Source organism: Eucalyptus grandis, chromosome 9, assembly GCF_016545825.1.
Source record: "Eucalyptus grandis isolate ANBG69807.140 chromosome 9, ASM1654582v1, whole genome shotgun sequence".
In the NCBI taxonomy this organism is placed as follows: Eukaryota; Viridiplantae; Streptophyta; class Magnoliopsida; order Myrtales; family Myrtaceae; genus Eucalyptus; species Eucalyptus grandis.
The window spans coordinates 6,145,865-6,160,166 of NC_052620.1; the positions used below are offsets into that span (position 1 = coordinate 6,145,865).

At 41.8% G+C, this 14,302-nt stretch overlaps 1 protein-coding gene across 1 annotated transcript; it reads left to right on the forward strand.

The window, feature by feature from the left end:
- Positions 1 to 1,534: 1,534 nt before the first annotated feature.
- Positions 1,535 to 8,973, forward strand: LOC104418175 (cellulose synthase A catalytic subunit 2 [UDP-forming]). The gene is made up of 14 exons (XM_010029430.3): positions 1,535 to 1,615; positions 2,782 to 2,974; positions 3,071 to 3,291; positions 3,435 to 3,537; positions 3,617 to 3,803; positions 4,353 to 4,619; positions 4,701 to 5,046; positions 5,178 to 5,315; positions 5,802 to 5,927; positions 6,104 to 6,316; positions 6,411 to 6,684; positions 6,780 to 6,976; positions 7,098 to 7,448; positions 7,839 to 8,973. Exons 1-14 carry the CDS (start codon positions 1,535 to 1,537, stop codon positions 8,418 to 8,420), a joined length of 3,279 nt encoding a protein of 1,092 aa, XP_010027732.2. The 3' UTR covers positions 8,421 to 8,973.
- The last annotated feature ends 5,329 nt before the right edge of the window (positions 8,974 to 14,302 follow it).

Here is a 14,302-nt window from a genome sequence, read left to right on the forward strand (position 1 = left end):
GGTTCAAAAATAAATGCCGGCCGATGAAATTGCGAAAATGAAACACGAACTACCCCAATAAATAAAACAAGTCATCCCGACAAAAACAATTCACTATTATCATTATTAATATTATAAAATCTGGGCAAATAATTATGGTCGTGGTCCCGCTTCATTTACACGAACACGGACCGACACTCAGATCTGGAAACCGCGAAACCGAAGCGGAAACGGAAACGGCGCGCGCGCGCTGGCTGGCTTGCTTGCTTTCGGGGGGGTCAACGCGGAACTTAACGGTCAAACCCGGCCGTCCGCCCGCCCGCGAAACGGACTCGGCTGCACAGCGCCGGGAGCATCTCGTCTCGCGAGAAATTCGCGAGAAAACCAAACCCCCGAACACCAACCCGTACGTTGTCATATTTTCAGTGAGAGAGAGAGAGAGAGAGAGAGAGAGGGGAAGTAGGATCTGCTCACGCGGGAATTAAATATCCTGTCACCTCTTTCTCTCTCTATCTCTAGGATTGTGTGTGTCCGATACGCGTTTTCTCTCTCCTCGCCTCCGCGTCATCATCTCCTCCCCGACCGTCGCTCTTTCTCTCTCTAAAAGGAGAGTTTCCCCACTCGGGCTGGGCTGCTTTGCTTTGCTTTGCTTTGCTTTCACTTCGTGACTTTTCTCTCACTAGAATCGCGGAAAATTTTAAAAAAAGAAAAGAAAAAGAAAGGAAAGAAAAATGGGGGAAGAAAATGGGGGAAGAGAAAAGAGAAAAAAAGGAAAGACGCGACAGCCAGAACCCAAAAACCCCAGCCCGGAATCGCCATTAAAGCGCCCTTAAATTAATTCCCCATCTCCTCCTCCCAAAAAATAAAACTGAAATCCCCCTCTCTCTCTCTCTACTTTCTCTCACTACCAACTCGACCTTCCTCCTCCTGTTTTTTTTTTTTTTTTTTTGGGTTTTTGTCGTGGCCGGTGGGGGCACCCAGCCCAGCGCCACCACCACATTGTGGTCCCCACCTCCTTCTCTCTCTATGACTGACTTTTCTCATTCTCTCTCTCTATCTCTTCTGGAGTCTCGATTAGATTGGATTCACTCGTACAACAAGCACCAGCACATCTCTGCATCTGCTCCTCCCTCCTCTCACTCCTCCCCACTTCCCTTCCCTTCCCTTCCCTGTCACGCCTCTCTCTCTCTCTCTCTCTAGACGCTCGCGAATACGCAGGCGAGACCCATTTCCTCCCTTCCTTTCTCTCTGTGTGAATCTACCCGTCTAAAAAAGGCTGTCCGCAGCACATTGATCGAGATCGAGAGCGCAGCAGAGCATCCCCCGCTCGACAAGCATTCTCCCCCGCCAGATCGGCCGCTGCATTCCTCGTCGTAGAGGGGGAGGCAGCCTTTCTTGGTGGGTGGCTCCGGGCGGCAATGCGGAGATCCGGGTCTGTTCTGAAGAGCTGAGACTGCTGCTGGGTTTCTCTTCTTTCTTTCCTTTCTTGTGCCGTTCGCTTCCTTACGTTCTTGTCGGTGGTGGGTGAGTCGGGTTCTCTCGTTCTGGTCCCGCCATGAACACTGGAGGGAGGCTCATCGCCGGGTCGCACAACCGGAACGAGTTCGTGCTCATCAATGCCGATGAGAGTTCACGGGTAACTCTCCTCTTTCCTTTCTTTCTTTCTTTCTCGTGTCGGTGTCGGTGGCGGATCGATTCGCTGTTTCTTTCGATTTCTTGGTGGGCTGTTGGACTGGCCGAAGTGGGGATTCGGAGGGCTGGCGTGATAAACTTAGGAGATTCGTCTTACGTGGGAATCTGCTGCTGTACTTGCTTGTAGGGTTTTTTTTTTTTCTTGAGAGATTTTCGTGCTTCCGGTTGCAAATCTGTTGATTTTGATTGCATTGCGTGGGGTTGGTTTCTTTCTGAGGAGCTGTGGTCTTGTAATGTGCTCTGTCGTGAGAGTTAGTTTTGTTCTAGGGAGGTAAATTGCTACCGACAAAGTGGGTTTCTCCTGATGCGACTTTGCGGCTTTGAGGGACGAGGGAGCAAAGCTCCCTCTCTCAATTCAGTCGGTTTCGCTTCGGTTACTTTGGTGTTTTCGCCAATTAAATTATGCGCATTGTGCCTTTCTTGTTTTCAGTTGACCACGTTCGTCTCCGGGGTATGCGGATTTTCATATGCAGTCGAAAGTTTGGATTGCTTTGGTTGGTCGGTCAGTCGGTGGTTGGGTGCTGAAGATGTTTTTGTAAAAAGATCAGTTGGCCTGGAAATCTGGAACGTAAATAGCTAATGCTTCTAGGGTTCTACCTTAATTAATGGGCATGACGATTCTGCTATCTCAGCCTTTTAATTTGCGAGGTTGTGTGATGTGGAGCTTACTGAAACCAAGAATGTGGGTTGTTCTTTGTTCCTGCTAGTTCGATAAATTTATGACCTAGTGCCTGAAACCAAGAATGCACATAATATCGAGGAGGGTGCGCTGAAGGAATGAGTGTGTAGACAGGTCATAATAACCTCTTAGAAAATAGGGATCTGAAATCCGAACTAGAAGAGGCATCTGTATGTGAATTTCTGGTTCCTCAAGATTTTCTTACTTAATTCAGATAAACTGATGGATCCGTATGTTCTTGGAGAACCATTCCTTTCCAATTGATCAATACGAGAGTCTTAATTGATTCTTTTGAGTTAATGTGTTGTTTGTGTGCACGACATTGGCCATTTTAGTCTTGCTTTATCAACTTGATGAGTGAGGATGCGCCGCTTCTGGATGTGGTTGTCTTTGAAGACCCCGGCACTAATGCAATGTTTATGTTTTTGCAGATCAAATCTGTGAAAGAACTGAGCGGGCAAATATGTCAGATATGTGGGGATGAAGTGGAGATAGCAGACGGCGAGCTCTTCGTTGCCTGTAATGAATGTGCTTTTCCAGTGTGTCGGCCTTGCTATGAGTATGAGAGAAGAGAAGGAAATCAGGCCTGCCCGCAATGTAAAACTAGATACAAGCGCCTCAAAGGTGAGATATTCTTCCGCATTTCTCAATAAATAAATCCCCTGAAGTATGGTCAGTTTGGTTGATGAAGTGATCTTGTTATTGTTATTCAATTTTCAGGCAGTCCGAGGGTCGAAGGCGATGAGGAAGAAGATGACATTGATGATTTGGACAATGAGTTCGATTATGACCCTTCGGATCCTCAGCATGTCGCTGAGAAAACGTTCTCTTCACGGCTTAATTATGGCCGTGGTGCCCATCGGAACGCATCTGGAATGCCCACTGACGTTGAATCCTCTCCGCTTAGTTCACAAATTCCTCTCTTGACATATGGCCAAGAGGTCTCTCCCTCCCTCCTCTCTCTCTCTCTCTCTCTCTCTCAGAGACACACAGGCACACAGGGAAGAAAGGGGATCTGCTGTCTCGCATAATGTTAGGTCTGTTTTAGATGATGCATCATGATGATGTCTTTTACTTGTTGTAGGATGCTGAGATTTCTCCTGATCAACACGCTCTTATTGTTCCCCCTGCCACGGGTCATGCATATAGAGTTCATCCGATGCCATATCCGGATTCTTCTAATCCTCGTGAGTCATTTCCCAAAAACTTTTGTTGTTGATATTTCTAATTAGCTCAAAACTGAATGGAGTGCTTCCGTGTTTCTAGTTCATCCCAGACCAATGGCCCCCGAGAAAGACATCACACTGTATGGGTACGGAAGCGTGGCATGGAAGGACAAAATGGAGAAGTGGCGGAAAAAGCAAAACGAGAAGCTTCAGGTTGTTAAACATGAAGGAGCAGGTGATGGTGGAGACTTTGGCAGTGACGAATTGGATGATCCCGACTTGCCCATGTACTATTCTCTTTTCATTATTTTCTGAAGCTTGATTTTCTATTTTGGATAGTTTCATTTGGTTTTTCTGTTGTGTTCTCTTTGTTGGGTTGACGATCTTTGTAACCAAAAGGTTGGGTTACCGATAGAGGTCAACTGTGCACCCCTTACTTATTCGAGTGTGCAACTTTACAAGAGACTGTGAGACTGAACGATCAGGAATTACGGTGCAGCCGTTACCTATTTACAATACACATTAAATCACTGAAGAAATCTATGGTTATAAACAACATTAGTCATTGGCATTTGTAATTGGTAATTGTGAGATTGCTGTATCACCTGATTTTCTTGTGATGAATTATTACACAATCTTGTAATATGTAGTCCTTCAGGTCACATATAATTTGTCTTCTTGAAGGGAGACATAAGTGGTAAATATGATGCGATGCTTTAGTCTCGGGACATGAATGTCGATTATCATTTATTTTTTACTTGTTTTACATGACTTCATAGCTCTAATAACTTTTTGTTTAGTAGTACTCACAAGATTTCCCTTTTGCACATTATCAGGATGGATGAAGGGAGACAGCCTCTTTCAAGGAAGTTACCCATTCCTTCGAGCAAGATAAATCCATACAGATTACTAATTATCCTCCGTCTTGTGATTCTTGGACTATTTCTCCATTATAGAATTCTCCATCCAGTTAATGATGCATATGGATTGTGGTTGACATCGGTTATATGTGAAATATGGTTTGCTGTGTCGTGGATATTGGATCAATTTCCTAAATGGTACCCTATAGAGAGAGAAACATATCTTGATCGTCTATCTCTAAGGTATGAGTAGACAAATTCAATTTACATTGCACATTTAATTGAAGTCGTTGGCTCATGCGTGGTGGTGTGTTTAAATTGCAGGTATGAAAGAGAAGGGAAGCCATCGGAATTGGCTCCTGTCGACGTTTTTGTGAGTACAGTTGATCCAATGAAGGAACCTCCACTAATCACTGCAAACACGGTTCTTTCGATCCTTGCGGTGGATTATCCAGTTGATAAAGTGGCATGCTATGTCTCAGACGATGGTGCTGCAATGCTTACTTTTGAAGCACTGTCCGAGACATCTGAGTTTGCGAAGAAATGGGTCCCTTTCTGTAAGAGATTTAATATTGAGCCCCGAGCACCAGAATGGTACTTCTCTCAGAAGATGGACTATTTGAAGAACAAAGTTCACCCAGAATTTGTGAGGGAAAGACGTGCAATAAAGGTTTGTGGTTTCTGATATGCAATTTCCAAACCTAAAATGTTTGTGATTTCCTGAGCAAGTGCTTTCAACCAATATAACAATAATATCTCTGAAGACTTTTGACCAATTTCGGTGTGGGTTTGTTTGAGCAGAGAGAATACGAAGAATTCAAAGTCAGAATAAATGCATTAGTTGCGATGGCGCAAAAGGTTCCCGAAGAAGGTTGGACAATGCAGGATGGAACCCCATGGCCCGGAAACAATGTCCGCGATCATCCTGGCATGATTCAGGTAGGTCGATGTTCCTCTGATTTTATGTCTTTCCACATCGCTAATATGAGTCATACACTTGGTAGGTGCTTGACAGAAACATAGTATCCCCTCATTCAAATTGAGAGTGAAGCAAAAGGTCTAAATGCACAGTTGTGCCCTTCTGTTTATCTTTAATTTTACACCTGATTCATGTCAACTCAGCTGATCATCCTTAAGCTTTGACACAAGAAACTGAGGTACAACCGTACAAGCATGTACTGATACAACAGTGAGGCGTTCAATGTGATTTACCCTAAGAGTATTGCATTTGCCATTGCCCTGAGGAGCAATGTTCTATCACTTAATTCAAACCTGTCCAGCGACGTCATGATTGAGCCCCCAAAATAATCTGTGACATTATTGATCAGCCTAATGCAGTTCAGTTTGCGAATAACTTGTGTTCTTATCACACTGCAAATTGCTCTTTCCATTTACATATAAAGATCCGGGGCATTCTTTTTGCAGGTATTTCTTGGTCATAGTGGTGTCTGCGATGATGATGGAAATGAGCTGCCTCGATTGGTTTATGTTTCTCGTGAGAAAAGACCTGGTTTTGAGCACCACAAGAAGGCTGGTGCCATGAATGCCTTGGTAAGTCATTCTGTTTTTTCTATCCTTTGCATATGGCTGGGTGTCACTGATGTGGTCGCCGTGATGTCTTGTTTTATATGATTCTTGTGATCAAAGAACCTTCTTTTGAACACCATAAGAATAATGATGCCGTGAATGATCGTTTTTCTCTTGGTGCCAATGTGCAAATGATACAGATTCGGGTCTCTGCAGTCATCTCCAATGCCCCTTACCTTTTGAATGTTGACTGCGATCACTACATCAACAACAGCAAGGCACTCAGAGAAGCTATGTGTTTCATGATGGATCCAACTTCGGGGAAGAAAGTTTGCTATGTGCAGTTTCCTCAAAGATTTGATGGGATTGATCGTCACGATCGATACTCTAACAGGAATGTCGTATTCTTTGATGTATGTATATTGCTCCTTTCTAATTCGCATTTTGTTGTTTTCTGCTCTTAGTGCTTGAGGAATCTTATTCTTTTTATTTTTATTTTTTTGGTAGATCAACATGAAAGGACTTGACGGTCTCCAAGGACCAATTTATGTCGGTACTGGGTGCGTCTTCAGAAGGCAGGCCCTTTATGGACATGATGCTCCTTCCAAGAAGAAACCTCCTAGCAAGACATGCAACTGTTGGCCGAAATGGTGCTGCCTCTGCTGTGGAGGTAGAAAGAACAAGAAAGGGAAGACAAAGAAGGAGAGGAGCAAGAAAACTAAGAATAGGGAAACGTCCAAGCAGATACATGCACTTGAAAATATTGAAGAGGGAGTGTCAGGTACATCTACTTTTTATTTCTGATAGGCATGCGCGATTATATATTATCTCATAAGTGAAGTTTAGAGTAGATAAATATGGGATTTTCCATTGCAGAAGTGAGCAACGAGAAGTCATCTGAGATGACTCAGATAAAATTGGAGAAGAAATTCGGTCAGTCCCCTGTTTTTGTTGCTTCCACGACTTTGGAAGATGGTGGTGTTCCGCCAGATGCTAGTCCTGCATCGCTACTAAAAGAAGCCATCCAAGTCATCAGTTGCGGATATGAAGACAAGACAGAATGGGGAAAAGAAGTGAGTGAAAAAAAAATAATAATAAACAAACGTTGAAGATAGGCTTCAAAATTGGTATTGCAGCATTTTTTTTTTTTTTTTTACAAAATTAATTCCCCTGAAATTTTTCAATCTGTTCCAGGTTGGCTGGATATACGGTTCGGTGACTGAGGATATATTGACTGGGTTCAAAATGCACTGCCACGGCTGGAGGTCAGTGTACTGCATACCTAAGAGGCCTGCATTCAAGGGTTCAGCACCAATCAACCTTTCGGATCGTCTACACCAGGTTCTCCGGTGGGCTCTTGGGTCAGTCGAGATTTTCTTGAGCAGGCATTGCCCAATCTGGTATGGCTACGGGGGAGGTTTGAAGTGGTTGGAACGATTTTCTTACATCAATTCGGTTGTGTATCCTTGGACCTCCATCCCCTTGATTGTTTACTGCTCACTCCCGGCTATCTGCCTTCTCACTGGCCAATTCATCGTGCCTGAGGTAAGCCCTTTTATGTTGTCATTCATGTTGAATGTATTAGAAAATGGTTTTGCTGAATTATGATGGGAAGCCTTTTCTCAGTCCTATTTTCGTTGCAGCTTCTGGAGTTGTTGGACATATCTTGATAACCTACTTGATGCTATAATGTTACTTACGCACTTAGACAGATACTAATCTCATGAGTGGCTCACAAAAATGGCTTATTACAAACACATCATCAATAGATATGTTAATAAGAAGTATATGCCTTTTGGAGCAGTCATTTAGATGGTCTTATGGCTTATTTCTGATTGAGTGCTTTTCTAATATGAGATATTCCTGCTGTTTCCAATACTTCTATGCATCAGCTTCAAGCAGTGATTAACGTAATAATTTGATTTTTGTCTGCAGATTAGCAACTATGCAAGTCTCGTCTTTATGGCACTTTTCATCTCCATTGCTGCAACTGGTATTCTTGAGATGCAATGGGGTGGTGTTGGAATCGATGACTGGTGGAGAAACGAGCAGTTTTGGGTTATTGGAGGCGTTTCATCGCATCTTTTTGCTCTTGTCCAGGGTTTACTCAAGGTTTTAGGTGGAGTCAACACAAACTTCACCGTCACCTCAAAAGCAGCGGACGATGGAGCATTCTCAGAACTCTATATCTTTAAATGGACATCGCTGTTGATCCCGCCCATGACTCTCCTGATCATGAACATCGTTGGGGTTGTTGTCGGGATCTCCGATGCCATCAATAATGGGTATGATTCGTGGGGTCCCCTCTTTGGTAGGCTATTTTTCGCCTTCTGGGTCATCGTCCATCTCTACCCATTCCTAAAGGGATTGCTCGGGAAGCAAGACCGGATGCCGACGATCGTCGTGGTCTGGTCGATATTGCTTGCCTCCATCTTGACCCTCTTGTGGGTTAGGATCAACCCATTTGTGTCAAGAGAAGGCCCTGTGCTGGAAGTTTGTGGGTTGAACTGTGATTGAAGGTGCAATAAAAGACATTTAGATAGTCATTAGTTCACGACATTAAGAAGGAGATGGTCATCGAGTTGTGGGAGAATCATTGAATGCTTCCTGGGGTATCTGCACAATGAAATAAAAACCAATTGATGGGCAAGGAGAAAAAGGAAGGAAAATTCTTGAAGGAAGCTATATCTGTAATTTGGGTTGATGCTGTAGATACAAGATGCTGGGGCTGACACATTGTCATTTGTTTTTACAGGGTTTCATCAAATTCTTTTATTAAATTTAGGGTTTGTATGTCTTCTTTTGGGGGTTTTGTGTACTTCTAAAAAGTGGGGGATTGAATTATAAAGGTACATTCCCTCTGTGAAACATGGGCGTCTTCTGTACTTGTCTGGGTGAAGAAGTATTCGTTTCATGTTGCATTGGTTTTTTACTCGTTCAATGTGGACATGGCATGTAATCTGTTCTTTTGAAGACAAGAACACGTCAGATTCTTCATTGTTGTCTGGACCAAGATTTTCTTGAGCAAATCTTTTGGTCTTTCATAATTGATGCTAATGTTTGGTTGGTAGACATTTGCATGGCTCTTCAGAGAATGTCTCACCTTTGGTGAGTGTGACTTCCATATATGTTATTTAGCATTTTCACAATTTAGGGTAAGTATGACGTGGGTATACTAGTTTGAGGTAAATATGGAAATGGGTATATAGGTTTGATATTTTTTATGATGCGAAAATTAGTTTGGGATGATTGTAGTATGGGTGAAACCATAATAAGCTTGGAGTTAATGTGGCATGTGTATGTAAGTTGATAGTATTTTGTGGTATTAAGCCTTCTTATTATAGCATCATATTAATTGATGCAATAAAGAATAAAATGAATGAATATTTGTTAGCCTATACTTTTTATTTGCCCTTGAACTATTATTTCTTGAATAAAAGGAAACTCGTAAACTCTTCTCGTGAGTTACTGATAGGACCAGTAAATATATTGTCATGATTTACTTTAAATGTTACGTATTAACCAGTAAATATATTGTCATGATTTACTTTACATTTTATGTATTCAAGGGCATGATTGTATACGCCTGACTACCAATAGGTCTATGAAATACTAAGTTTCATAACTCGGTTAAATATAGGTCTTGGCATGTGCGGACGGTCACGATCCTAAGCAGTTGACACAAAATTCGTGTGATTTGAATATATGACCTCTATTTCCTAAAGCTAGAATTTCCCTAAAGCACTAATCCAAAGTAGGTTCTCTGATCTTTATGTAACTTCTTTGAAGAATCGGTAAGTTGACCATCCCACTTGTCATTCTCAGATCTGATGTCCTATGGGCCCTTCGATTCACAAGATTTGCTTGTGCATAAGAATTCTTGATATCAAGAGAACGTCAGCTCAATATGTAAGCTTAAACTAATAAAGAAATTTCTTAGGTGAATGCGTGTGAACAAAAAATTAATCATATATATTCAGATATTTAGGATCGAAACGAGTAAATTAATAAGTCTTGACGTCACAAGAGAAAGCTCAAGTTCGAATCGAATCCACTTGACTATTTAAAATACCTAATCGAACCCAAGTTGCTATTTTCCCAATGAACCATCTATCGGATCAAAGCCTCTCACGTCAAGACATACTCCACGTTTTAATATTCAATTCGTCAATCAAATCGATGAAATGACAGCGTAAACGCTGAGGGAGACTTAGTAAACTGACGGACACAGTTGGAGTCCTTCCTACGCGGGTCAACTTTCGTCTCTGTTGACCGGTCCTCGGCCTTTTCTGCTCTTTAGTCAGGTTGAATGAAGGAATTTCCATTTTAATTCGATAAGGAAAGTCATAAGCAGTTTAAACGTAAAATTATAAAATAAGATAAACCCTGTCACACATAAAACCAAAATGAAGATGTTTCCGAAATTGACCATTATATTAGGTCTCTCCCATGGACTCTGATTAATTCTAAGTAAAGGGTCAAAGTCTATGGTAATATTAGACGTACAAACATTTATTTATGAAATTGGTCATATGAGTGGACATTTAAATCAGCAAACTACATACACGTACTCAATCAGTGCGCCATGTCAGCTTGTGAACCGACTTTGTTAATCGGTCTGTGCATCTTCAGCATCAATTTATATAATGAGCCTACATAAGAACATTTGGTGAACCCTATCTGAGGATGTTTCCTGTTGCTATTTGATTGGAGCGTCTCGATTGATTACATAGAATCATGAAAGGTGATTGAATGATTGAGAGTTGTCATTCTATCTTTTTGGGAGTACAGTCCTCGAGTTGAACCTAAATCTCGTTTGGAATTTACAAGCAAATGAATTAACCAAATTAGAAATAGGTTAATTACTTGCTTTGCTTGGTCAGGTTTAGTTTTATTTCTGGCATTAAGAACCTAAAATCAAAAGCTTTTGGAGGTCTAACTAAAAGGGTACCAAAGTTAAAGCAAAGGCAAGACATGTTTAGTTGTAAAAATGACATTTCGGCCCCAACGTATGTGAGGTTGTCAATTGATTTGCATATTTTGTAGGTTTCCCAATAAAATATGCAGCTAAATCAGGCTCAAAATGATTACCACCATCTGATATTGTGAGACGAATAGGTAGAGCCGAAAGAAATTTTTTTAAGTGCACTTTTTAAGCATATCATTATATGCATTGACAGAACAATTGATCATTTCTTGGTTCTGTATAACACGAGGATGGTTAGTGTATCGATAATTGCATAATTTGCACAATTAATTATTTAAGAGATAAGCACATTAAAAATTCTAAAAGTTATCATGAAAGTACAATCGAATTTTAAAAATTCAAAAAAAAATGTGATCAAGTTATAAAATTTATCAAATTGGTGTAATTGAGTATTTCTCTTAATTTCGTTTAACCTGCAGGCCATTGCCTACGGTCCATTGGCCGAGGCCCGGTGACCTCTGTCGGCAATTTGCCACCCTTGCCGACCCTTTTCAGTGATGGTGGGACAGCGGCAGTGAGGATTTGCAGTCGTAGCCGCTTGGTTTCTCAACCCCTTCCCTTTTTTTCTTAAATTATTTTTTTAATCTACCTTATTTCTTATTTTAAGGTTGATGACTTATCTCATAAAAGACAATGTAATAAAGTATGGACATTGAGTCAATAAAGACTGAGAAGATTGACTCAAGAACAAATTTCATGAGGGGCTTGATTGTAGAATTCAAGCTAAACCATTAATTGCAAAGTGGTCATCGACGGAATCTATGAATGTGTAAGATTCAATTGAAAAGTGAACCCCAATAATTTGATATGGTGGGACTGTAGAAAAAATGAAGAACCAATTAATTTATTTTGAGAATTCATGAGCATGGACCAAAACAACTTCGTCATCACAACGTAGGTGAGAGAAAAAGCCACATATCAGCCTTTTCCATTAAAGAAATGAGTTGATTGCATTAATTCAATAAGTATATTTTTTTCGCAAGTTTCAAAATTCAATTGCACTTCCATGAAATTTTTTATAACTTCCGCTGCACTTATTCCATTAATATTATTAGGTCCATTGGACCGATGGAGGAGCAAATTCTTTTCTTCACCGTCATCCCTTAATTTGCCCTAACTCGTTTGCGGCAATCAAATCTCTGAAAAAGCATCACGTACACGCAGCCGAATAAGTTGACCTTCGCAGGAAACCCCCCTACCCTCGAAGCGTATTCCCGGAGACAAAACCCCCCCGGTCAAAGTAAGCGGATCAGACGGGAGAAACGTCTCCAAGAAGGTGCATGGAACCTAGAACCGGCCGCAGCAGATCAAGAAAAGCCAAACTTCCGTCTTCCTGTCATCTTCATGGAACCAACCCTGCAATTTCTCTCTCTATATGTTCCAAAGAACCTCCTGCACGAACCCCAAAACGCGGTCGCCAAGGGACCCAAAAAAGCCACAAAAAAAACAAGAAAAATGAAAAATAGAAACCGTTGCAAGGCATATACATAGCAGAATAATTCAACGTCCATCTCTACCTTCCCTCCTCCTCAGCAATCACCAAGAAATGGCAGATACCATGTCTCCTCTCCCTCCTCCTCCTCCTCCTCCTCCTGCTCCTGCTCCTCCTGCCCTTGCTTCTTCTGCTTCCAAAGGCGGAAGAATTCATCACCACCGCCGTCGCCGCCACCGCGAGGGCCTCGGCTTCACGGACTCAGACGTGGCGGCGGCGGCTCACCAGCTCATCCAGCTCAGCGACGACAGCGACGAGGACAAGCGGAGACCAGCGAAGGGCGGCGGCGGCGGCGGCGGGGCCGTGGATCGCGAAGTCGCCTCGGCGAGGATCGAAGAGATCTTCGGTAGGGAGAGCGGGGATCGCCGCCGGGACGGTCTTGGCCTGCCCAGGAAGAAGAGGTACAGAAGCATCGCCGAGATTTACGCCGAGACGACGCCGATGGAATTCAGAAGGATGGGTGGTCATCACATGATCAGATGAGCAGACGAGTCGTGGGTCTTGTCTTTCCTGGGTAAACGATAGTCATCGTCGTGGTCCAGCCGACCTCTCGTTGTTGCCAGCGATGTTTTCTTTCGATTACAGTTCGAATTTCGATTTCGAGACTTCCGATGTAGAAAAGTTTTGTCTTAGCGTTAACGAGTTTTCTTTCTGGCTCCGTGTGTGCGTGGCCCCTTTCCTTGTCTATACTTCCTCCTTCTTTTGCATGTTTAATACTAGGAAAAGCGTAGGCTTTAAGGAACAGAAGGAAGATGCTACGTTTCAAGCAACTTTTAACTTGTTTGGATTTATAAAATCTCAATGATACCGCCAGGTGTTTGGTTTCTACCCAGAATCGGTTCTTTACTTCTTCGTCTTCCTCGCCCCTTCTCCATTCCGGTTTGCTTGTGCATTGTCATGCAAGGATTAATCATGGTCAAATCAAGCTGCTCGGGCACACCTCGCGTTCTCTTTTCCAGTTCTAAAATACAGATTGGTTATAGCTGGCCCGGCAGTTTCTTGGTGCCTCGAACGCAAGAACAAGTGTAAGGCCATCTTTCCAACTTTTCAATATGTAAGACAGAATCAATGTTCGACCTTCTACAAATAGTAAACTTCTAACTTTCAGAGGAAGGAATTCGTCAGCAAGTAGTCGAGGAAAGTTTACACGCAGTTCTCTGCGCGTTGTTGGTGTTTCTCTTTATCGTGTGTAAATAGTCGCCACTTTGCAAATTAAGACATTCCTCAAAAGCACTCTTTAATCATATTCTTATATCAATCATTATCGATGAGAAGTGCAAACGCATGAAGGCATTGTCAAAAATTGGATGGAGTATAGGAGTACGGGGATGGGAAGAAGTAGCACTTAGATGTTCCAATGAACGTTATTTGATGTAGTCTCTCTTTGATAATCTCCTCTTGATAATGTATATAAAAGTTCAAAACACATATTTTATGTCACCTGTGTTTCCAAATTTATGCTCTACATCTATTATCTTTTAAATGAAATATCTCATTTTCTTTCTCCATTTTAATTAGTATTTTTCAGTGAACAACATTTTTTGAGATTGAAACTGTAAAAAAAAAAAAAACCATAAAAGATTGTTGACTAGCTGCTACTTTTCAACTTAAAATCTACTCACTACCTAAAGAAAAATTATTCAAGTTCATTTATGAATCTCATATACCATAAGAAATCCCATCAGATTCAAGTAATCATTTCCTTCTATAAGTTAACAACATCATTTCCTTATTTTTAGTTCTTTTTATGTATTTTTAGCGGGACAAGTACACTATTAGTGCCATAAAGTTATATACGGCGCTCACTTTGGTGCCTAAAGTTTATGTCGGATCACTTTAAGTGCCAAAAAGTTTGAAAAACGATTATTTTAATGTCAACTCCGATCTGGTTGGCCGGAAATCCGACGTTGCATTTTTTTT

Excerpts from the sequence above, each read along its gene's own strand:
- LOC104418175 (XM_010029430.3), top strand. The coding sequence starts at position 1,535 with ATGAACACTGGAGGGAGGCTCATCGCCGGGTCGCACAACCGGAACGAG. Across the intron at positions 6,317-6,410 it reads GGAATGTCGTATTCTTTGAT|ATCAACATGAAAGGACTTGA; the intron begins GTATGTATATTG and ends TTTTTTTGGTAG. Across the intron at positions 7,449-7,838 it reads GCCAATTCATCGTGCCTGAG|ATTAGCAACTATGCAAGTCT; the intron begins GTAAGCCCTTTT and ends TTTTGTCTGCAG.